The 24490-nt window shown below is 44.4% G+C and overlaps 1 protein-coding gene across 2 annotated transcripts in view; it reads left to right on the top strand.

The window, feature by feature from the left end:
* The window catches only part of SRGAP2 (SLIT-ROBO Rho GTPase activating protein 2), a 255587-nt gene that overhangs the window by 212838 nt on the left and 18259 nt on the right, over positions 1-24490 (top strand). For both annotated transcript variants that reach the window (XM_008573077.1, XM_008573078.1), the window contains exons 11-16: positions 549-576; positions 2366-2390; positions 7891-7951; positions 15729-15806; positions 16728-16862; positions 18639-18744. In XM_008573077.1, the coding sequence (XP_008571299.1) occupies positions 549-576; positions 2366-2390; positions 7891-7951; positions 15729-15806; positions 16728-16862; positions 18639-18744 (433 nt within the window). The remainder of the gene's footprint in view (positions 1-548; positions 577-2365; positions 2391-7890; positions 7952-15728; positions 15807-16727; positions 16863-18638; positions 18745-24490) is intronic.

Genomic DNA, 24490 nt, shown 5'->3' with positions numbered 1-24490 from the left:
CCAGTGCAACCTAACAGCAGAATTTAGTATGAATCTAAAACTAGAATGTCACATCTTCTCTCTCCTTTCCCCAAACAACAACTTTTCCTTCTTACCCCTCCAACCCCAACTGTTGAGGGGGAGGGGAGGGAAGAGGAGCTGGGTGAGTGGGTTATATACTCAGGAGCAAGCAAGCTTGTCCCATTACCCACCACACACACATATCCAGCATACACATAAGAGAAGCTGAATTTCACCTCTGGGAAGGCTTCTAATAATCTGTTCTATAAAGTATGATCTGCCTTGCTATTGTTCCCCTGCATCCACACTTATTTTCCTATTGGGAAGCAGAGTTGTCAAACCTATGGTTGAGGTATCCTGAAAACTCTGTACTGGGAGCCAGCATCAGAAATAATTCTTGCCCTGAGAGAGGCTCTGGATGCTTCTCTTCTTTTTTGCCACGCTGTTAAACCAGTGGCTCTCTAGGGAGATGGCGAGGCTAGGAGCTGGTCTCCTTCCTTCACCCCTTCTGCTTCAACATATGCTTTTTCCCTTTGTCTTTCCAACAGGTCAGCGGACAGATTGCAGTCTGGCCAGGTAGGTGTGGCCTGGGACAGCCATGGGAAGGAATAAAGAGAGGCCTGTGGGGTGGAGCGATCCTCGCCTGGGAAAGAGCCAGGGATCTGAGCTGTAAGGGCATTGAATGACTTTGCAAAAGAGTGGCTTAGGGCCGGGTGTGCCTCCTTCCCTTTGCCTTGCTGGCCCCATCCCATGGGAAGGGGGTTTGCTGTGACCTACTGAGTGAAAGAAGTTGTCATTTGCTGAAATAGTCCCAGAAACTCCCCAAAGGCTCAGCATTGCGAGGAAAATAAACGTTCGACTCTGAAGGATCCTGGCAGCCTAAATTCAGCTGCTAGACTTCAACATGTGGGCTTTGAGAAGTCTCTGACCCAAAGAAAGAAGATCAGCAGATAGCATTTGATATGGGATTTTTTATGCACGGAAAACATGACAGCCCCTAATTAGTGTCTGTTGCTGAATAATGAAATATTGCATTGCATTGGCTTGCCAAATAGCATTGGTAGAAATCCTTGCCTGATGTACAAGTATGCAGCCCTCCCAATCTTTCCCCACCTTCCCCCTCCTTCCCCCACCCCAGCCAAATATTTTCCCTCCCAGTCATGGTGCTGCTATGAGAAAACTCATGAACTGGCAGAGAGCAAGGCATTCATTCAGCCAGCAGTTCTCAGATGCCTAAAACTGTGCTGATTTAACTGGAGAAAGAGCTTTAATGGGCTGCACTCCTTAGAGACCCTGAGTTTAGCCCATTATATCAACCACTTCTATCTGCCAACACACACAATAATCATGAGGCCATTTACAATTATAGGCTCATTATTTAGAGATAGCTTTATTTGGCTTTCATCGTTTTGTCATTGTGGATTACAATAAAGATTCCATTAATATGCCAGTCTTGATGACTGGAGGGAACCAAGATAATGGAATTCTGTGGAGTATATCTTCTTGGTAATAGTCTTAGTATAAGTTCCCCTGTATCTGCAGAAGGTGCTGTGGGACTGAAAAGAGCTTGTTGAATTCCCTGTCATTAGGTCATTTCACTGTGTGACCTTGGGCTACTCTTTTTCTCTCTCTGAACTCCAGTTTCCTCTTCTATAAAACAAGAGCATTATTGGATTATACTAGATTCAAGGAGCTCTAGGATTCCAGAGAGGTTCCTCAGGAGTGGCCTGGCGGCAGAGACAGAGTGAGGCCCAGTGGTCAGGCTCCAGTTCCTCCTTTCATTCAAAGTAGGGTGGTGCTACCCTCCTTGTTTTGGGTGTTGTGCCTCTGAGTCAGATTCTTTTTGAGAAAACGCTTCTGAGGCTAAATGCAGCTTGAAAAACATTGACCCAGAAGATCCCAAGATTCCTTCCAGTCCGGGTGCTCTGCTCTCTAAGTCCAGTAAAATTGCTCCCTATCCTTTCCCTGAGAAAAAGAAAACTGTAGCATCTTTAGGTGTTTACCAGTGTCTGCTTGCAAATAGAAATATCTTCTTATGGTCTAACCCAAATATATTTTTTACTACAAATTGAGCCAATTCCTTCCTATTCTAATTTTGATTGATGGCAGACCTTAAAAGCAGGAGACTGTGCTTTTGTGAAGAAAAGAGCTTTATTGGGCTTTATTTAGGAAGTAACTTATCAAGTCTCTTAGCCATTTCTGGGACTGAGCTGAGTAATGGGACTTGTTTCATTAACCACCACACAGATTGTTTTTAATTACTAAAAACTTTATTTCTGGTGGTTGTCTCATTCCGTAACCATTTTTTCTTTTTCCTCCCCTGTTGCTGGATGGGTCCTCTTTGATTTGGTGTGATCAACCACAGGCGTAGCTCAACCGTGAGGAAACAGGTAAGGGCCCCCCAACAAGAGCCAGGCTGGCCTAGCATGAAAATCAAGTACATCCTACACACATTTATGCAACTCCTCTGTGGGCAGGACAGGCACTTTTCTGACTTGATGCCCGTGTTTGTACCATTGTGGTCATAGTATAATTAATACTATGGCAACTTCATTGACTTAACTTTAGTTTGATTGGTCATAGTCTTTATGACTTGTTCCTCTCTTTTCTAGTCATTTATCCTCTTGCATACTAGAGATTTGGTTTGACTGGGGTGGATTTTGCCAGAACTGCCTATGGCATCCTATTCCAGGAGACCACAAGAAAGACACTTTCTACATTTGTATTCATATGTCAGTAACTCACAGCAGCTAATCACAGAGACCAAACAGTCCTGTTTTACATTTGCAGATTTTGTCTGATTCTGGTGGTGTAGTCATCCTGGATGTATTCCTAAGACATGCTAGCAATGCAGTGATAAGTCTGGCCTAGGATTGACAGGCAAGAGCTGTTCAGCTTTGCAATTTTGCACGTGATCTTCAGTGTTGTTTTAAAATCTGCCACTGGGCAGCCGGCTCTCATTACCCATATTAGGAGGGATCTTAGAAAGCAGTGGCATGGGGGTAATCCACATCAGTGGACATTCTAAATAGCACTTGTGCTTGTTTAAAAAGATTTAATTGAAGTATTTTTTGCAGAAGCAAATGTGACTTACTAATTATACTTTATGTCAAATACTGAATAATGATTTTGTGTCCTCTAAGCTCATACCAGCTACGCAAAAGGCAGTTAGCAGGGAGGGGATGAAGACAGCTCAGAAATATCTTTGTGTCTATTCAGGGTGGAAAGCTGATCCAGGCTTTTAAAAATCATTTTGGGTAATTCACAGTGGCTGTAGCCACAGGGAGATAATCGAATGTAGAAGGCGCATGGGTTCTGTGGTGTGGGCAGCCCCAGTGATCTCTTCAGCTGGTCTGACTGCGTTGGCTGGGTGGGCAGTCCAGCTGGAAGGCTCGGATGATGGGCCCCACTTGTCTTTGCTTTGCTGTCAGTATGTTCCTTCTCTCTGCTTTGGATCTCATTTTAATGAGAACACCATCAGATTCAATTACACGTTTTTTAAATTGTAAAAATTTCATTGCAATCCTCCTTCCTCTTGCGCCTCTCTTTCTTTCTTCTTTTCCTCTCTCCCATAATATCATTTAAAGCTACAGACGAACAGAGTGTCTCCCAGGGATAATTTACTACATTTAAAATTAATAAATGGATATCTTGAAGAAGGATCAAGCCTTTTTGCCTCGAACACTAAGAACAAAAATGAACTTGAAATTTATTGCTTTCAGTTCCTGGACTGAAGCTGGGCTGCCTCCTTATAGATGGAGCTTATGTACAAGGGCTTTGCAGCCTGCACTCTGGCTGCAAGGAGTGCCAGGGTCCACAATTTGGCAGGTGGTCTGTGCCCCTGGTTGGGCTCACCATCGGAGGGAAACAGCAGCCCTCTGGTTTGCATCCTGCAGTGCCTAAGCAGTTGCAGGCAAAGTAGTATTTACCTGGGGCTAGATTTGGGTAGGAGTTCCAGGATACACCAAAAACCCCAATTAAATAAAGACCTTGTTCTCGTTCCACTGGCCCAGTTTCTCTCCAGCAGTTCAAATCTAATGATGGATCAGCAAAAAGCTTTTCTAAGATAGCAGGAAGGTAAAATTTGGAGATAAGTAACCAAGAAATAAATGTTTGTTTGTTTATGGCTAATGAGCCAAACAAAAGGAAGAATCTGGTAGCTTTTGTTTTTGAGGGTTTCTAATAGTTTCTAGTCATTTTTGACCCTAGCAAAGACTAGGTTTAAACCATGCTAGGCCTTTCTTAAAAAGGAGGTACTTTGCTGTTTCCATACCCTCCCTGCTTCTATCAAGCCCAGCATTTCTTTTTTTTTTGGCAGCTGGCATGTACAGGGATCTGAACCCTTCACCTTGGTATTAGCAACACCGTTCTGTAACCAACTGTGCTAATGGGCCAGACTTCCAGCATTCTTTCTTTCCTGGCCATTTCTTTCATTCTTTTTTCTTTGCTGGCCTTTCTTTCTCCATTCCTCTAAATTTAGGCATTTTTCCAAGGCCTGGTCCTGTCTTGACTCCTCCGCATATTTTTTCCTTTGTCACTCTTGTTCTCTTAGATTAATCTTTCTTTCCTTCCCTAAGCTTCCTTTTGTTCTATAATGCTGTCTTTCTGAGTCTTTGGGTCTAATTCCTAAGTGATTGACTAGACATTTATGCTTGAAAGTTGAGAGAGCACCTTCTACACTTAGTGTCAGTCTCCACACCTTCCCCCACCACATTTTGATTGCCTTAGCCCTCCTCCCCCCAACTCCTCTATTTCTGTTAATGGGGACTCTCCATTCTTTACAATCTCTGAGGCCCCAAATCTTATCTTTGACACCTTTTTTTTTCTCATTACTTACACTTAATCAGTTGTTAAGACTTGTATTTTCTTCCCTGGTGAGACCGGAAATCTAACAAATCTAACAGAAATCAGTACCTGACCAAAACCCTATCCCTCTTCCTCCTAAGAAATTATGCCAAACAATGCATATGTAGCCATTATCTGGCCACCTTTCTGATTGTTTTCTCTTGCACATCACTGGACCACTGCTTTACTGTTTTTTCCAAGTTACCCTTCTCCTTCCACTTTGGGTTTAAAGTTCTCTTAGTCTGATTGGACTGGAATTTGGCCTGATTGTCCTTAAAGGCCCCTTCCACCCCTGAGATTATATGACCAAAAATATTGTGTATAAAAGAATTAAACTGTCATGGATTCTAATATTGAGGGATGGAAGAGGAGAAGAAAGGGAGAGACAGACACATATAGAAACTGCTCAGTCAGCTCTATACAAAGTCATTGGTGGAGTGCAGGGTCTTTGGGTATCTAAGGGAAATGAATTCACTCGTAGCTCAGAAACATTTCAGGAAGAGGGAGGAATGGCAAGAGCCTTTGAAGCCTTCATGACTTTGTCCATTTTGTGCTCCCACTGGACTCTGGACTCTGGTCCAGTCCAGAGGCTGCACTGGAACAGTGGGACTAGGAAAATGCTGTTTGTAAGGAAGTGAGGTTGTCTCTGGCCCACCCTTGTCTGCCACAAATTATCCCTTTGGGCTACTTCTTTTTTGGGGGGGGCAGGGGTCAGCTGTCCTGTACAGGGATCTGAACCTTTGACCTTGGTGTTACCAACACCACACTCTAACCAAGTGAGTTAACCAGCCAGGCCAGCCCCCTCTGGGCTACTTAGCTCCTTATGGTGGTTACCATGCTATCGGTAACCATGGACATGCAGGTGAAGATGCCCTGCTTCTTCTCATTCTATGTACTTACCTTTAACTACCTTTAATATCCCATTTCTTGCACGTCCAGGCAGAATTTTGCACTCACGTTACTTGTTGAGGCCAGTAACCTGTGAGTTTCCCAACTTCCCTCCTTCTGAATCTTTATATATAAATCTGAGACCAGCAAAACTTTAGACTCTCGTATCTCTATCATTATCACTGTTGTAAATGAAAAGTATAATGATAGAAGTCTGTAAACATAAAAAGACATTCCCCAAATGGAATTTTTTTTTTTTTTTTTTTTTTTTTTTTGAGGAACCCAGTTTCTTCATTAGAGTAAGGAAGAGAGGACAGAGATTCTTCCTGTAAGATCACCCTAGCCTGACTGGCAGAAGTCAGTGGTGCCGGCAAGAGGGCAGACACTTGCTGCTGTAGCTGGAGGGCTGGAGGAGGCAGATGGGTTTGGGGGCCATGAAGATGAGCATTTGGGTTGCTGAGACTTTCCTGACTCCAGCTCCACCTTGGCACATGCAGTGCTACTCCCTTTGGCAGCATCTCTGATTCCCGCACACTTGGGAGCTAGAGGCTTTTCTCTCAGCCTGACTTCTTCATGAGACCCAGCTGCTTACCTAATAGTGGCCAAATGCTGTGGCTACAGTGGAAAATTCAGAACCAGGGGAGGGGCACAGGCAAATCTGTGAAATGGGCAGAAGCCACATGGACCCATCCCACTTGAGTGTCTAGTCTCTGTCATGAACATCTAAAGCCCTTTCTAGCTAGGTTGTGAGCCCCGAATTATTGTGAATTTAGCTGCAGTATGAAATGTTTCTGGTTTTTAGTAATAGTTGGTATACACACCTGGCAATGTTTACTGAGCTCTTAGGATGTAGTCTGGGTAGTAATAAAATGTTCAGACTCAGAGGGAGACTGCCTGGGTTTAAATCCTGGCTCTGCCACTTACCAGTCATGTGACTATAAGCAGCTATTTAACCTTGCTAAGTCTTCATTTCCTCATTTGTCAAATGAGCATAATAATAATAACACATACCCATAGGATTGTTACCAGGACCAATCCATCTAATGGACTCAGTGCATGGCCCAACATCACTAGACATTTTTCTGTAAATGATAGGGACTAATGTTCATGTGCCAATAGGAAATATTACTCTCCTCACCACCAGTCCCCTCCCCAGTGTGTAGTAAGCAAATTGAGACCCAAAGTAGTTAAATGGCATGAGCAGGACTGTCTACCAAGATAACAGAGCAAAGCTTGACATCTGGGAGGCCTGGTGCTTTGCTTAGTACCAGGTAATCTCCACTATTTCCAAAATGTGGTTTTTCTTTCTTTTTTTCCCCCTTAACTTTTATGTCAAACAAACCCTCTTTTTGAAGCACTCACTGGTTCATTCTGCTATGTTCAACTTATATTGATTGAGCACCTGCTATGTGAGTGCATGATAGCCAGCCCTGGACATCCAAGAATCAATGGAGGATCTGCCCTTGTAGAGCTTGAGCTATAGTGGTGACAAATGCAAACCAATATTCACACCTGCACAATTAAGCCACAATCAGGGTTGAGAAGAGGATGCCAGCAGCAGCAGGAGCAGCTCGTGCAAAGCCACGAGGCAAAGGAGGACTTATCTGAGGAACAGAAAGGTGTGGCTGTAGCAGAAACTAGGGGGAGAAGCAGACGATGGAATGGGAGGCAAAGGCAGGATGCTAGACACACAAGGCTTATACAGAGTCGTGAGAAGTCTTTGGAAGAGTTTAAATGATGAGATGTGCATTTTTAAAGATCACCTATCCACCATGTGAAGAAAGAGAAACGTGGATTGGAGGACGGCAAGGGTGGGAATTGAACTGGGTTGGTGGCAGGAGAGATGGAGAAAAATGAATGGATTTGAGAGATGTTTAGGAAGCAGACTTGACAGAATGTATTGATCGATTGGATGGCTGGGGGTGGGGGGCTGGTTTGGGATAAAAGATGTTAAGTTCCATTTAGGACATGCTGAATTTAAGGCATCTGTAGGTGGTTGTGTTTTTGTGCCATGGATCTTGGAGGACAGGCCAGGTGCTCCTTTGTGGACCAGCCACTGGTCCAACTGAGACGAGTTCCTCACGCTTTGGCCCATTTTCTCTGACCGTGGGCTATCCCTCTTTGAAGATTCTAATGTGTTTCTCTTTGTCTTTTCAGGACTCCAGCCAGGCAATTCCTCTGGTGGTAGAAAGCTGTATCCGGTTTATCAGCAGACACGGTAAGCAGGATTTCAGCCTTGCCCATATTTGTGCAAAGATTGGGGAGAACTTCCAGGAATTCTTTGCAGAGTAAGAATAGAGATTGACTTCCCATCCTGACATTCTCAGAAAAGGAATAAAATCTTATTTGTTCACACAGTGTTTGTTACCTCAGAATGACCACACCTAGACATTGAGAGAAAGACATCATATGTTTTGACCCAAAATGCCTCAGCCACTTACCACATGCCCTTTTCTAGCTTGAGAGTGAGTTTTAAATTACAGCTGTTATGTGAGTAAGTACAGCCGGTATTGCACGGTGGTGGTAGTTTCGCCGTTACTCATAGTCTTTGTAAGTATCTCTTTGTAGGTATCTCCCAAAGCACAACCCGACCATTTTGTCACATTGGCTTTCCGGTTTGACCAGACTGGTTTGGTCCCTTTTCTAATGTTGCACTGATTTCTGATAATATTCAGGTTTTTTTCTGGTTTGGTCTCACTGGATCCAAGATCCCCAAGAGCTCAGTTAGTAACTGGTCTTAAAGTAGTATCCAGGGCCGGCCCGGTGGCGCACTGGAGAATGCACCGCTTGGGAGTGTGGTGGCGCTCCCGCCGAGGGTTCGGATCCCATGTGGAGACCGGTTCCCACTCGCTGGCTGAGCGCGGTGCGGGCGCAACACCAAGGGTTGCGATCCCGTTACCGGTCAGTAAAAAAGACAAAACGGAAAAAAAAAAAAATTAAAGTAGTATCCAGCATTTGAGAGTCTGCGGGGGCTGGCTCCTCCTCAGCCCAGGTAACATCACGCTATCCTCTTCTTGAATGAAGCTGAATCTCACAAACTCCATTCCTCACTAGCTACTGGTCTGGTTGGACAGAATTTAGGGATGGAGATAATTGCCAGAGAATTGATTTTCCAAGTGTAAGAATGCTTAGAAAGCATAGATATCTGAGCTAGAACCATGAAGATTTCTAGGAACTGGGCATCAGAAATTGTTTTTAGATGCTGTCCTGTCTGGTGATAGGAAGAGGGACAGAATGACCTTCCTGGTGCTAAGGAGGTATGTAGGTGATTGCTGTTTTGATTTCAGAGGCAGCCATTCTCTCTCCTTCCCCTCACCTTCCTCTCTCCCTATAAACTGGGACATCACTCAGGTTCATTTTTGGAATAGGAATTATTTTAGCATGCTTACAACTTATCCCATTTTATTTATTTATTTATTTTTAAAGATGACCGGTAAGGGGATCTTGACCATTGACTTGGTGTTGTCAGCACCACGCTCTCCCAAGTGAGCTAACCAGCCATCCCTATATAGGGATCCGAACCTGTGACCTTGGTATTATCAGCACCAAACTCTCCCAAGTGAGCCAAGGGCTGACCCTCAACTTATCCTATTTTAATCAGCTGTAATTTTTAAATATTATCTCTATTCACTTGAAGTAACAACATTACATATCACTGTTGAACAGTCAACAAATATTTATTGAGGCTCTCATCAGTGCTGGGCACCATGCGTTGCCAAGTAGGAAAAAAAAAAGGAGTAATACACTATTCCTGTCTTTAAATGGTTTTATGATGTAGTTAGAAGAAAATAAGTAAGCAAGTGATAAGTTAAATAAAAGGAGATAAGCTGTGGTAATTCAGAATAGCAGTATAAGAAATTTCACAAGACAGTATTGATTAATGATCAAGTAGTTGGCAAAGATAAGTCCAAACTGAGTTCAGGGCAGCAGGAATTATTTGTGCCTAAAAGACAATAGGAAGAAGAAGGTCTGAACTCCTGCTTATTCTTCCATGTATTTCATTCATTCATTCATTCAACAAATATATATTGATTGCTTTTGTGTGCTATTAAAAAGTTCCTGCCTTTGTGAATCTTACATTCTATAAAAGGATGGATTAACAGACAATTAGTGAGTGTCATGAAGAAAAGTAAAGCAAGGTGAGGGAATGGAGAAGGGACACTGTTCTAGAGGGGTTCACGGGAAAGGCCTCTCCTAAGAAGGTGACATTTGAGTAAAGCTGTGAGGGTGTGAGCCACGTGGACATCTGGGGAAGAATATCTTGGAGAGAGGGGGCATCAAGTGCAGAGACCCTTGGCATGCACAAGGAGCAGCACACAGGAGGCCAGCATGGCTGGAGCAGAGTGAGTATAGAGCAGAGTGACAGGAGATGAAGCCAGAGGCCAGACTCTTAGGGTCTCGTAGGCTAAGGCAGGTGTTTGAATTTTATTCTGAGTGAGATGGGAAGCCATTGGAGAATTTTGAGCAGGGAGTCTTCTTTTTAAAGGATCCCTGGCTGGTGAATGGAGATGAGACCTTAAGGAGGAAACAGGAAGTTACTACACTAGAACCAAGGAAGATGTGATGGTGGCCTGGACCAGGGTGTTAGCTGTGAAGTGGGCAGATTCCGGATAGTGTGGCTTGAATGTACCTGTCTCTGCCCCCGTACAGGCACAGTACATGAAGAAACAAAAACTTAGCACATTTCTGTGGTGAGGCTCTGGAAAAACAGGCATGCTCATATATTGCTGATGGGAATACAAATGGTACCACCCTTCTCGAAGGGAATTTGGAAGTATCTCGCAAAACTACATATGCATTTATCTTTTTTAAAAAATTTTTTTTATTGAATCCAAATTAATTATATATTTTGGGGGTGCAATATTGAGATATGTTGATCAAATCAATATTACTAGCATATATATTGTTATAAATCATAATTATTCTTTATGCCCTTTGTCCAGTCTCTCCTCATCCCCCTCTCGCTCCCCCTCTGCCTTCTAATTGCCCTAGATTTCTTCTCTCCTTCTGAAAGAATAATGGTTACTCTGTTGATTTGTTGCCTAGATGATATGTGCAATGCTGAGAGCTGTGATCAGGTCCCACAATATTATCATAGAGCAGACACTTCTTCTGTCACTCTGAAATGGGCTTTGTGGAGATAGACATCCTCTTCTTTTCTTTATCTCTGCTGGTGACTCTCCTTGTGTCACTGCACTCCAGTAGCTGGCGGACCATCCGTGTGGTGGTTGTGGAGTCTAGCCACTTCGCAGCAGCCATGGTCATTGTGGTAGCCATAGTGGGCCACCCACACGGAGGTGATGTTTTTGGCATGCTCCTTGGTGCTGGCAGTGTGTGGCTCCAAGGCTTCTATCCCTGGTTCCAAGCCTGGGGTCTCCGGGCAGGCCCCAAGGCACTGGCATAGTGTGCCTGGTTATGGGAGGGGGGTCTGGTCCCCTTCTCCATGCCTCAGGTCCCCAGGTGGGCCCCAAGGCGCTGGCACAGTGTGCCTGGTTGTGGGAGGGAGGGTCTGGTTTCTGGATCCATGCCCCAGGCCCACGAGAGGGGCCCTGTGGTGCTGGTGGTGTGAGTGGTTGTGGGCAGTGGTCCGGTCCCCAGATCCATGCCTCATGTCCCCTGGTGGACCCCAAGGCGTTGGTGGTGTGCCTGGGCCAGAACTAATTTTTTGTCCTTTGCTTACTTCTAACACAGGGGAACTTCCTGTGGGATCCAGTACTTGAGCTGTGTGGTTGAGCTAAATTGCGGCTTTGCTGCTGTTTCCCTAGAGAAGGCTTTTTGTGCAGCTCAGGGTTTAATGGTTGACCCAAGACTTGGTGCACCTGGGTTATGTAGAAACTCTGATCTGGGCCTGAGTTTTTTAATCAAACTGCACCCCATGCAATTCTGCATTCCCGACCAGTCTCCTCTGAGTGGTCCTGTGCTGATTGGGGGGCGGATCGGCTGTCCTTGCTGTACCCCAGTGTTCTCCCAGTGGGCCTGTCTCCCCCACCGCCCATGCTCCCAACACTTCCCATGGGACGGGCCCTGTGCTAGTCCCTTGCAATGACTCACTGGCCTCTGAATGGCTCCCCTTTTTCAGCTGTTCTGGCTCCTCTCTCCTGCGTGGGTCCATGGGAACCCTATTAATGGTCTTGCTGTCCTGGGGGCCACCAAGGCCCTCTTCTCCCCTGCTGCCTCAAAGTAACTCCATCTGAAGGGCACAGCTGCAGCTTCTGCTGTCTCCTGCTCCATGCACTGAGCAGCTGGAACCTTAAAGCGGCTGTGGCCTGAAATGCTCAGAGCAGTTTTTTCTTTCTTTCATCGTAGTTTTTCCTGCCTTCTTGAACTCTGTAGGTCTCTCCTCCTCTTACCCTGAGTTCCAGCAGCCCCAGCTTGGCTGATGGTACATTTTTATAGCTGTAAATTGGTTGATTTGTGGGAGAGAGTGATGCTGAGGACCATCTATTCCGCCATCTTGACTGGAACGCCTGCATTTATCTTCTGATCCAGCAATCCTTCTAGGAATTTATTGTGAAGATATACCTCCAATAATATAAATATATATGCACAAGGTTATTTGTTGCAGCATTGTTTATAATTGCAAAATATTAGAAACTACCTAAGTGCCCATACATACAAGAGTGGTTGAAAAAATTATGGTACATTAATTCAATAGAGTACTATGTGATTGTGAAAAATGAATGAGGAAGATTTCCAGGAACTGATATGGAGAGATTCTCAGGATATTGTTAAGTAAAAAAAATAAAATGCACTTTGTTAGAAGAGGATATGAGAATATACATGTATCTTCTCATTTCTGCAAAAAGAAATACAGGACAGATAAATGAGGGGAAGTGGGTGAACAGGCTGGGGCAGCGGGAGGTGGAAGAGGTGACATTTCTCTGCATGTACCTTTTGTGTAGTTTTCACTTTTATTTATTTTTTTTTTTTTTAAAGATGACCGGTAAGGGGATCTTAACCCTTGACTTGGTGTTGTCAGCACCACACTCCGCCAGCGAGCTAACCGGCCATCCCTATATGGGATCCGAACCCGGGGCCTTGGTGTTATCAGCACCGCACTCTACCGAGTGAGCCACGGGCCGGCCCCTAGTTTTCACTTTTAGAACTACATTAGTGTTTTCCATACTCAAAAGAGAAATAAAATCAGGCGTGGGTAAAATGCAAAGTAGAAAACAAACGGTGACAAGTAAACTTAACTGTGTTATAAATGAATAACAACTACGCTGAAGGGCAATGAGAAAGAAGTAACTTTGGAAAACAGTGCTTTGATGATATACTTGTACAAGTCTAAAGACAAAAAGAGCTATAAACAAATATTGTACTATAGTTAGTAATTTGTTCATTGTAGGGATAAGTGTTAGAAATTCTGAGACTATTCTATGTGCATTCTAGGATTAAGCAAATAAATACATGGTTGATTTTTTTTTTTAAACTTAGCACATAGTATCTGCTCAAAAAACATTTGTTCAGTAACACCAAGGTCCAGAGTTCAATTCTTGTACTGGCCAGCTACCAAAAAAAAAAAAGGTTTGTTCATCTAAATTGAATTTTTTCCCAAATCAGAGCTCAAGATATTTATGAACTCCCTAAAAAACTATGGTTAAAATTTTTGTGTGTATGCATTTAATGGGGGTAGGATTCATAAGTTTTGTCAGTCTCAGAAGAGTGTATCGCTCACCAAATGCTGGGAATTTTCACATCCTAACTATCTTCAAATCTCCTGGGAGGAAGACATAGTTCCCGTTATAAAGATGAGAAAGCTACCGGTGGGTCAGGGTGATCCAGGAAGACTTGAAGGAGGGGAAGGGATGTGAGGAACAACTGACACTGGGTCATGATGAAAAAACCCTGCATTTTCATAAGGAAGGGAGCAAAGCATTGTGAGCATGAGGTGGCTGCTGTAACAGTCATTTCAAGAATTCTGTAGGAGCACACCTCTTGAAAATGGCTGGATCCAGCACAAAATGGAAGGTTTTGTTGCCATTTCCAAATAACTTATCCAGGTCTGATGGGTTTTGTAGTGCGACTAAGAAAAAGTAAGAAAGATCATGGATGTGTCTGGTTATGCAAGGATTTACCAGTATTATAATAAAATCAACTGGTTTTCCCCTTTACTTTCAGGAAACCAAGCACCTATTAATGTTCCTGCTTTCAGTGTTATCAGATTAGACACTAAAGATTCTATTGAGCAAGAGTACATAATGGTCCTTCTAAAGCATAGGTTCTCGAGGGGAAACAGAAATCAGACTGAAAGAGCTCAGTGTGTTTCAGGCTTGCTGCCTGATGTCTAATAAGCTCTCCTCTGATTTCTTTTTCTCATGGGCTCATGAGCCAAGGCTGCTTTCCTTGCTAAGACGACCCTCTCTCAGGAAGTTGTGTAGTTGGCTTCACCAACCACAATGAGTAGTCTGGTCTCTGAGATGACATTTCTTTATACTGTGTTTTTGACAAGACCCTGGGTCTGTGGCTTTTTCCGTCAGAGCACTTGCTGTTTACATTCTGCATTTAAACAACATTATCTGGCCCTTCCATCCCATTGGTAACTAATGTAGTGCTATTACACCGGCATTAGTGGGGTTTTAACGTTGCCGCCATCCTGTGGAATCTCATCCTGTGAGGAGATTCCCTTAGAGGAGCAGACACCTTAAGTCCTGTTACATTCTCTCTCCTTACTTCTTAATGTTTCAGTTGGACTCAGGATTTCAGTCCTGGCCTATGTGGTTAGCCACCAAAGGTCTAGCTGATAGAATCCAGCTGCCCCCTTCACTGAGAGAGTAACCCTGAAACAGTGGGCAAAATGTAGCATTATTCTGTTTTGTTTTTCTGAGGTTTCTCTGATATGTCAAGGTTTTTGAAGGATTGTATCGTAACAGAGGGAATTTTGACAGAGTGCCCACAATTGAGACCCTGGGCTCCTGAGAAAGGCCGGACAGTCCTGATGCCATGGAAGTACTAAGGACCTGCTTCCTGGATTTCTCACTGGTTTTGCACGTGTAGTCTATCTCTACGCCATGTCCATGTCCAGACTGACTGAGGTGGTTCCTGTCCTCTCTGCACTCACACTTTAACAGGCCCCACAAGCCTGGCATTGAGGGCTGAGCACACGATTGCATCCAAAAAGCCTGGGTTTGAGTCCTGGCTCTGGTTCTTATTACCTATGTGACTTCAGTCATCACTCATCTGTCCCCTTATCTAGAAAATGGAGTTGCTCTTAACCCCTACCTTGTTGTGAGGTTATCTCTTATTGTGCGGACCAAGTGAGTTGTTAAGATGAAAGCATTTATTAGCAGCAATCACTATACAAGCATTATTTTTTATGATTATTTCTACTCTAACAAAATCCCAAAAGACAAATTTTTTGTGCACATTATTGTAGTGTAGCGTTCATCCACGTTCGTGTTTAGAGTAAAGGTGTGATCAGGGACCAGGGCCTAGCACAGTGTCTGGCAATACTAACTGTTGACTGATCACTTGCATTTTCATGTCCTCTCTTTTTCATTAAGTATTGAAAGCATCACGCTTAGAAGAATTGAACAGTGTTAGAGCAGCTACAGCATTAATTATAATCTCAAGCCATATGAAACTCCTCTAATGGCACCTGATGTCTTTCTTGCCATGACACATTTCCCATTCTTGACTCTGGGTGATAAGAAAACACCAGTGGGTCACTTTCTTGCTTTACAGATGGGAACAGAGAGGCAAAGATAGGGAAGGAACCTGCCACCTAGTCACCATTGGAGTCAGAAGTAGAGCCTGCCTTAGACATCCCTTCCCTTAAGTCTCCGATCGGTTCTTTCTTTAGGCTGACACCTCATAATTATTCCAGTGACTTTTCCAACATGCTTTTACATGTTTTTCTTCTTTGGCCTGAAGAAGAGAGACAAAGTGGTTAAATACAGTCTGGCTGGGGGAGATAGGAATTCAACTTAGCTTGGCACTATGGTTGTGAGTTTGTTTTTTCTTCTCCTTGATCACTTTTCCCCGTGTGTTTTCAGGACTACAGCATGAAGGAATTTTTCGGGTGTCAGGATCCCAGGTGGAAGTGAATGACATCAAAAATGCCTTTGAGAGAGGTAAGGAAACGGCTTTGGAGATAATACCAAATGTTTGCCAGACCCCTGGGGTATTGGCTCAGTCCTTTCTCTCCTGAGAGGTCCCCAGAGGTTAGGAAGCCAGCTTGCCTCCCTCTGGTGACAGCAGGCATGAGTTCTCTTGGACACACTCCCCCTTAGTTATGCAGGGAGTTACGAGGGCAGAGCCCAGCTCCCTCCTTCCGGTTCAGCCCCACCCATTCGACCTCTTTTCTGCGATGATCTGCCAAAATCCAAGAAGTTAACTATCATATCTGGGCAGTTTATGGCTTTATCCGGAACCCTTGGTGGCAGTTAATATCAAGGCTAATGTGCCTTTTCATTGTAGCCCATTTATTATCTTGTGGGCTATTAAGGTAATGGGCAAGCTTTGGCAATTTCCGTCACGGTAATGGATATATATAGTTTCAATTTGAGGTTGGTCCTATCATTAAATCTAATTACATCTGATGTGAAATTTTCCATAGGGAGCTCCGGCATGATTGTTCTCCTGTAAGTAGGTGTCCTTTGTTGCAGGCCAGGAGGAGTGAGAGCTAGTCTGGGGAGCTGGCCTCTTTGGCCTCATTTTCCTCCCCTAGGGGCTCAGTCCCAGCCTGGTTTCATGATTCTTCTGAGAGAGGCAGTTGCTGTGTCCAACCTCAGCCTGAAGGGAATGTCCCGGAGCTAGGCATACCGGCCTAAGAAAGTTTATGGTGCTGAACTCTTCTGCCCTCCTCTGGTCCTAGGGCCCCCAAAACTATTTCCTGGTCTGCCCCACTCGTGACCACCATGCTGGGCAGGGAGCTGATAAATGGAGAAAAGGACATAAATATGGAGCCCCTTACCCACCACCTCTGTTTTGTCCTATGTGTTTTTGCCTCTCTCATTCTCTCTTTCCTTTTTGGGGGGGTTACTAATCCTCAGGAGAGGACCCCCTGGCTGGGGACCAGAATGACCATGACATGGACTCCATTGCTGGGGTCCTGAAGCTTTATTTCCGGGGGCTGGAACACCCTCTCTTCCCCAAGGACATCTTCCATGACCTGATGGCCTGCGTCAGTAAGTACCGTCCCGGCCTCAGACTGCCTTCTGGGCCAGAACACCTAGTAACAAGAGAGAAAAAATTTCCATGGGGTCTTTGTTTATTATAAGATTTGGGGTAAAGTTTTCCTTTTCCCCAGTGATGTTTCTCCCCCTCATCCTTGCTCCTTCATCCGCTAGTGGGCGGGGAGGAGGAATGACTTTTCAGTGAAAGTCTAGGACTCTAAGTCAGGACTCTGGCTTTTTTCTTTCTGATTCACCTCAGTCTTAAACTCTTTCCTGTCTCTGGGCTCTGCCTTCCTTTAGTAAATATCTTTATATTCATATATGAGACCCAGTCCTTTTCAATTATTTGATGCTTATGCACTAGTACTTGTGCTTTATATTATACAAGTGGGAAAAGCATAAGTGTTGCAAATACTTCCTGCTTGTTGCTTTAAATATGGCATGTGTTACCTGCTAGATCTATTAAGGTGTTCCTCTAGGAATAAAAGCCCTCTGCACATTTAAAAGTAGTAAAGTAACATATTTTCCCAGAAAGAAATCTATAGTCTCTACTTTATTCTTCTTAGGGGTTCTCAGCCTCTTACGGTTAAATTTGGTGCTTGAAAAGCTATTACTAGCCATTTAGTTTAGCGATGATACTGGAACAATCTCTCATTTGTTTTCCATGGAAAACCATCCATGGAAGCAGACCCCATCTGAATGATGCTCCAGCGGCTGGAAGGAGCGGTGCCTTTGAAATTGAAAAAAGATCTTTCTTCGCATGTCAACCAGGGTCTTCATGCCCCTGCAAGTTTCCAGTTTGACTTGGTATCTACCTGAGCATTTGTTCCTCTCTCAGTTATTCTAAGAGAGAAAGGCCCAGAGCAGTCAGGAAACTAGCTCTCCTTTTTTGTTTGTCAGCCCTCTGTGGGAGTCTAGTGGAAAAGAGTTATGTGGGCTATTAAGTATATGGATCCCTTGGGCCATGTCTTCATGTCTCTTTCCAGGACTGGACCTAGGTGAAGTATCTTAAGTTGGACTGAGCTTGCCAAGACAATTCAAGATCCCTTGACTGCCCAGTTCTCCCCTAGAGATATATTCTTACTCCTAATCCAGTCCTTTCCATTTCTTTTTTACATAAAAGCAGTCATAGAAAATGACACTATCCACCTGGCACTCTGTCGAAGTGGGAGGCTTCCCATGATGGAGGCCACAAACCTAGGGCCATACCTATAAGTAACCTGTCCATAGCACGAAAGTCAGGAAACCTCTGGTCTTCTTCCTGGATATTGCTACTTACCCAGGGGGCTGCCATCTCCTACCTCTGGCCACATTCTACTCATCCTGACTGCCTATAAAGGAGGGGGAAGATAAGCCAGGCTTGCCCAGAGGATGAGGTGACACATGTGTAGAGTGGGCAGGACAGGACCTGCACAGCCTCTTTCCCTCCCCAGATATATGCTGGGTGTGAGCAGTCATAGCAGGTTAATGGATGGCTCCTTGTCCATGGTTGTTTGAATAAAAAGGTAGTAGATGTTGTGGGAAACATCTCCAACCACTTCTGTGCCCAAGGAGCATACACCTTAAGTCCTGCATTGGTAAATGCCTGGAGCCGAGCATGTGCCCTCTTCCAGCAGCCCCACCCCAAGAAGCAACAGAAGTGAAACTCCTGTCACTGTGCACCAGTGCTTGTGTGTGGGCTTGATCTGGTGCTCTCTGTGTTGAACCTGCTGGGAATAAGAGACTCTGGCCATTATTCCCTGGGATCTCAGTCACAGTGGAGGATGACACATGGCTTTCTTCTTTCAGCAATGGACAACCTGCAGGAGAGAGCTCTGCACATCCGGAAAGTCCTCCTGGTCCTGCCCCAAACCACTCTGGTCATCATGAGATACCTCTTTGCCTTCCTCCATCAGTGAGTAGCCTTCTGTGAACAACTGCATCAGACCTTAGTTTTGGCTACTGGAGGTTTCCATATGGACCTGTGTCTCTTCAGCCATCCCAACAAATATTTAGGAAGCACCTACTATCCACTGGCCACAGTGCTAGACTGTAAGAACACGTTGTTATATAAGAGATGAACACCTTGTTATCATTTAGCTCGTGTTCCAGGGGAGGAGACAGACAATAACAGATATGTCGGATGGAATAAGTGCTTAGAAGGCAAATAAAGAAGGGTAAATAAGGTAATAGAGTGCAGGGGTCTGAATTAGGGCAGAAGGTGAAAGGAGAGAGAGACACCTCTCTCTGGTGGTCAGAGAGAGGGTAAATGGGGTTATAGGTGGGGTGGTCAGTGAAGGCCTCTGCAACCTAAAGGAAAGGAGAAAAGGAGCCACAGGGATGTTCAGGATCCGACAGTCATGGTAATAATAGGTTTGAATTTGAGAGCAATTGGAAGATTTTAAGGAAAAGATCTGATTTGTACATCTATTGTAAAACCTGCTAACTGCTTTGTGGAGAAGTTACTGAAGAGGGTTCATATTTAGTCTGTTTCTGTTGCTTATCCCAGAAACTTGTCAAAAACCTGAAACTGGGTAATTTATAAAGAAGTACAAGTTTATTTCTTAGTTTCAGAGACTGCGAAGTTCAAAGTCCAGGGAACACATCTGGTGAGGGCCTTCTTCTTGGTAGTGGCTCTACAGCAGAACAGGGTGTCACATGGCAAATGTCTGAGCAAGGGAGGGCTAAACTTCTCACTCGCTTCTTTATAAAGCCATCAGAACCACATTCATTACTCCATGAATGGATCAATCTGTTGACAAGGGTAGAGTCCTCACAATCTAATCACCTCTTAAAGGTCTCAACTTTCAATCACCATAATAGGATTTCTTTCCTCTTAACACTTGTCACAGTGGGGATTAAGTTTCTAATCCATGAAACTTTGGGGGACACCTTCAACCCATATCAGGGTCATGAAGAGAAACAGGAAGACCTATTCTGAGGTAATCATATGGTGGGGTCATAGGTGTTGGTGTCTTAATCTGGGAAGGTAATGATGGAAGGTGGTGAGGAGGGGTCAGGTTTGGGATATGTTTTGAACATAGCGTTGGTAGGGCTTGCTGATGGGTTGGATACAGAATGTGAAGAGAGCAAGAAATCCTACATTTTTGTCATGAGCAACAGGGAAATGGTGATGCCGTTTATGGAGTTGGGGAAGATGAGGTGTGGAGGAAGGAATCAACAGGTGCCGATGTGCACATGGTAATTTGAAGTACCTGTCAGACATCCACCTGTTAGTACCTGTGCAGATTTTAAACAGTTGAGCATGGGAACCCTACTCTCAGGGGAGCAACCTGGGGTGGAGATCCCTATATGGGAGTTGTCTGAATATTGGTGGTATTTAGCTGATCACTCAGGGAATGAATGAAGCTAGATGAAAGGTCAGAGGGGCCTTGGGCATGGATGGAGCATTTCTTCTTGTCCAAGCAGTGCGTCCTTGCCCAAGGCAAGCATTGGGGTCCCCACAAGGCAGTAAAGACAACAAGCTTGAATACATGAAACTTCCCCTCTCAGACACCTGTAGCTTCTCCCTCAACAGCCAAAGGTTGTAAATGGGCAGGCTGAGAATCACTTAAGCCCGCAGATGGGTTTGCTTTAGGTCCATTGTGTCTTCAAAACATTGAAACAACATTTAAATATTGGGGGAATTTCTCTTTTTAAAAATCTAGATTTCTAACTTCTTTTGAAAAGTTATTAGATCTGACAATACTGGATCTTCATTCCCATATGGCAGCAGTTCCCTACGGAGCAAGGTCTGCCCCCTCCATGGGGCAGGCACTCACCGATTCACCAGGGTTCCCAGCCCTCCCCTCGCCTCCCCAGTCCTGAGGTTGCATTCGTTTGTCATTGACCGTAACTCTTGTTTCACAATTTTTCATATAGTGGAGAAACATTTCTATGGATCCATGAATCCATCAGAAGGGGCAAGACAAAAGGTAAACTGAGGGGCCAGGGTGAAAATGAAGAGCCTTCCTACATGGTTGGTCTGTCTTTAAAATGAATACAACCTCAGAAGCCATTTCTTCACAAGCCTCAGCTTGCTTTCAAGTTCATGGTCAGCCTGGCCCTGTAGGCGTCTGGGTTAGCGGCGCCTGCCTGAGACCTTTCTGGGATGCCCACACTGTTATTTAGCCCCATTGCTGGCTCTGCTGAGCTACAAAGGGTCCTGATTCCACAGCCTGACTCCTCCACGTGGCTGTGTCTGCTCCATTCATTGGCCAGGCTCTGATTCGGTACCACAACTGCCTTTGAGTTAGAAACCCCTAATGACTCACACAGGGTGTTCACAGGCAGCCTGGAAACTCTACTAATTACTTTGAGTTAGTCAGTCCCCTCAGGGCCACAATAAAGGGAGGGGGTAGTGAGAGAGAGAAGGCGTATTAATCTGCTTGGGCTGCCATAACAAAATACCACACACTGGGTGGCTTGAACAACAGAAATTTGTTTTCTCACATTTCTAGAGGCTGGAAGTCCAAGATCAAGGTGCCAGCAGCATTGGTTTCTGGTGAGGCCTTTCTTCTTGGCTTGTAGACAGCCCCTTCTTGCTGTGTCCTCACATGGCCTTTCCTCTGTGTGTGCTCAGAGAGAGAACTCCAGTGTCTCTTCCTCTTTTCATAAGGATACCAGTCCTATCAAATTAGGACCTCACCCTGGTGACCTCATTTAGTCTTAATCTTCTCCTTAAAGGCTCTATCTCCAAATCCAATCACATGGGGGCTTCAGCATATGGATCTGGGGGGAATTCAATCCATAACAGAAGGGGTGGAGGTGAATCCAGAGAATCAAAGATGGAAGGTGCAGACAACTCTTAAGGAGTTTTATTATGAAGAGGAGCAGAGAAGTGGGACAGTAATTTAGTGTGGATGTGGGGTTGAGAGGATTTTTGTTTAATGGGAAGTATTACTGCACATGTGTATGCTTGTAGGAATGGCCCAGTTGAGAAGAAAATGCAATGCTGAGGGAAAGAACAAGGACAAGGTGCTCTTGAGGAGGTGAGAGAGGATGGAATTTACTGCACAGGAAGGAAGGCAAAACAGAATGTAAGGGACAGAGGCAAGCCAGAGGATGGGTAAGGGGAGTGGGGGGATGCCTTTGAAGGGCCACCAGAAAGAATCAGCCAGAATTAATTTTCGCATCTTGTCTCATAGAGAGCCCTATGGGGAAGTCAGGGGAAAGCTGTTAAATCATGGACTTGTAGAGGGAAGTTGTGGTAACTTCTCTTGTGACAGCTTTTAAAAGCCTGATGGATTCTCACATTTTGCCTGGGGTTATGGTAAATAGTACAACTTCTCCTCATCCCTTTCAAACCTAAAATGAACCCTGTTGCTAATATCTTATCCATAGCCTGTTGGTTATTGCCAAATCAAACCCTTGGGGCCTGGGAAGTTGAAGGTTAAGCGAAATGTCATGTATTTAACAGTCCGTATGGAGCTTGGTGCTCTCTCTGAAGATTTAAAGTTTTGATTTGGGGATCAATTTCATAGATACCATGACATTTTGCACTTGCTCCTCGGCTTGTCAGGGGAAGAAGTTGGATAGACTCCTATCAATTAATTACTGCCCAGTGTCAGTACCTTCCATTCCTGGCTAGAATCCAGGGTCCTATACCAAGAAGCAATCGGGATATGATAATTATAGAAAATAGTTATTGAATACCACTATGTGCCAGGCACAGTGCCAGATGCCTTGTATATATTATCTCATTTAATCTTCACAACAGCCTCATAAAAGAGGTACATAATTTCCCCCACTCTACAATGAAGAAACTAGGGAACTAGAACCAAGTTATGGAACTAGGAAGCAATGGAGCAAAGACTCAAAACCAGGTCTGTTTGAGTCTAAATCCTTGCAATTTTTTTTTTCTATTTAAATTTAATCAAAGAGACAAATGCACATCATCAGAAACTTAAAAATCCAGAAAAATGTGTCATGAAAAACAAGTATCCCATACTAATCCTGATTGTCTCCCTCCCCCCAAAATGCCTCTGTTCCTAGCCGCAATGCTGAACCTATTCAAGAAGCAACAGAGATGATGAGTTCAAATCAATGAGGAGAATTCGCTGATATCATGAACTGAAGCTATAGAAATATAGTAGAACTCTTAGAAGAGATGGCATGGATATAAGTCAGCACCAAATTTTTTTTTTTAAAGCAGAGAGCTCTTGCCAGTGATATCCATTTTAGATATTTCTTTAAAAATAAAAATCTTATACTAGGCACAGCTTTCAGGGACTTCAAAGATTATTAACACCATGACATTTTGCACAAAATTGTGTGCATTTGTATGTGCACATATATGAATTTTTCTGGGGAGAGAATTCCTAGTTTTTGTCAAATTCTTGAGGGAACCCATGTCCCCTAAATACTTAAGAACCACTGCTTTAGCCCCTAAACTTCGATGTTCCCACTGTAGATTGGAAAAGAGAAAAGGATCTTAGTCTGTATTTTGATGGGAGTAAGAAAATGGACCTAGATTCATGAGACCGCAGTTCACAAAGAAGTGTCCTCCTCAATGGGCCGGCCCGGTGGCGCACTGGATAAGTGCACCGCTTGGGAAGCGCGGCGGCGCTCCCACCCGAGGGTTCGGATCCCACATACAGACCGGTTCCCGCTCACTGGCTGAGCGAGGCGTGGGAGCAGCACCGAGTGTTGCAATCCCGTTGCCGGTCCCCGGTCCGGTACGGGGGCAACACTGAGGGTTGCAATCTGTTCCCGGACACAGAAAAAGACAAAAGACAAAAAAAAAAAAAAGAAGTGTCCTCCTCAAGCCGCAGGTCATTGCAGCCAACTCTGACTGGAGCAGTCCTCACCTCAGTAGGCTTCACAGCATTTCTTATCTTTCACAGAGCTTCGACTTGGACTCTCAGGGGTAGAGTTTGTTTCTCTTTGACCACCAAGCTTCCCAGAAACTACTTCCATGTTTTCTTTCATGTTCCCAAAACATTATCAGATCACACTAAAGAAACAGGGTATTCCTCCTCCTCGTACCCCCATTACACCAGGAACTGGCCATCCTTGGATCAGCTACATACAGCTTTAGGCTGGTGGCACCTCATGCCTCAGTTGTCCATGCTGAGGTTACCTCTACTGCCTTTCTCCAGTTTTAATTTAACCAAGACGTTGACTTAGAAACTTCCCCTAGTCTTTTCTAAATCTCTGCTCCCTTTTAACTCTGTGTCCAGAGAAGGATTATAAAATTAAATCTTCAAGATCTCTTGTGAAGCAATCCAGCCCCTGAGATCTATACCTTTTCCCGTTACTGGTCTCTCCTGAATTTGATTCTAGGTCCTAGAGAACAGTGATTCTCAGCTTTTTTTTCCAGTGACAGTTGTTCACATCCATTGTACCACTTCTAATGTCCAGCAGTGATTCTCGAAGGTGCATGGAAGACATATCAGAATCTCCAAAAGAGGAAAGAACCACTGGGTTAGAGAGAAACCAGTTTTGTAATGTGAATCTGGATGTGGGGTACATGAGAAATAAACTCTGCCCAATTCTGAGGAACAGCTACTCAGATGAAGATTGCTGAGTCTCAGGCTTATAGTTCAACATCAGCAAGTTGTGTGGGGGTATTTATCCAGAGCTAGCCCAGCCTTCAGTGCCTGGACAGGCAAAGACCAATGGGGACTCATCAGGCTCAGTGGCTCATTGAAGGCCTTGGG

The sequence above is a fragment of the Galeopterus variegatus genome, unplaced genomic scaffold (assembly GCF_000696425.1).
Source record: "Galeopterus variegatus unplaced genomic scaffold, G_variegatus-3.0.2 Scaffold872, whole genome shotgun sequence".
In the NCBI taxonomy this organism is placed as follows: domain Eukaryota; kingdom Metazoa; phylum Chordata; class Mammalia; order Dermoptera; family Cynocephalidae; genus Galeopterus; species Galeopterus variegatus.
The sequence above is the reverse complement of the archived record's forward strand: the minus strand, read 5'-3'. Positions and strand labels throughout refer to the sequence as shown.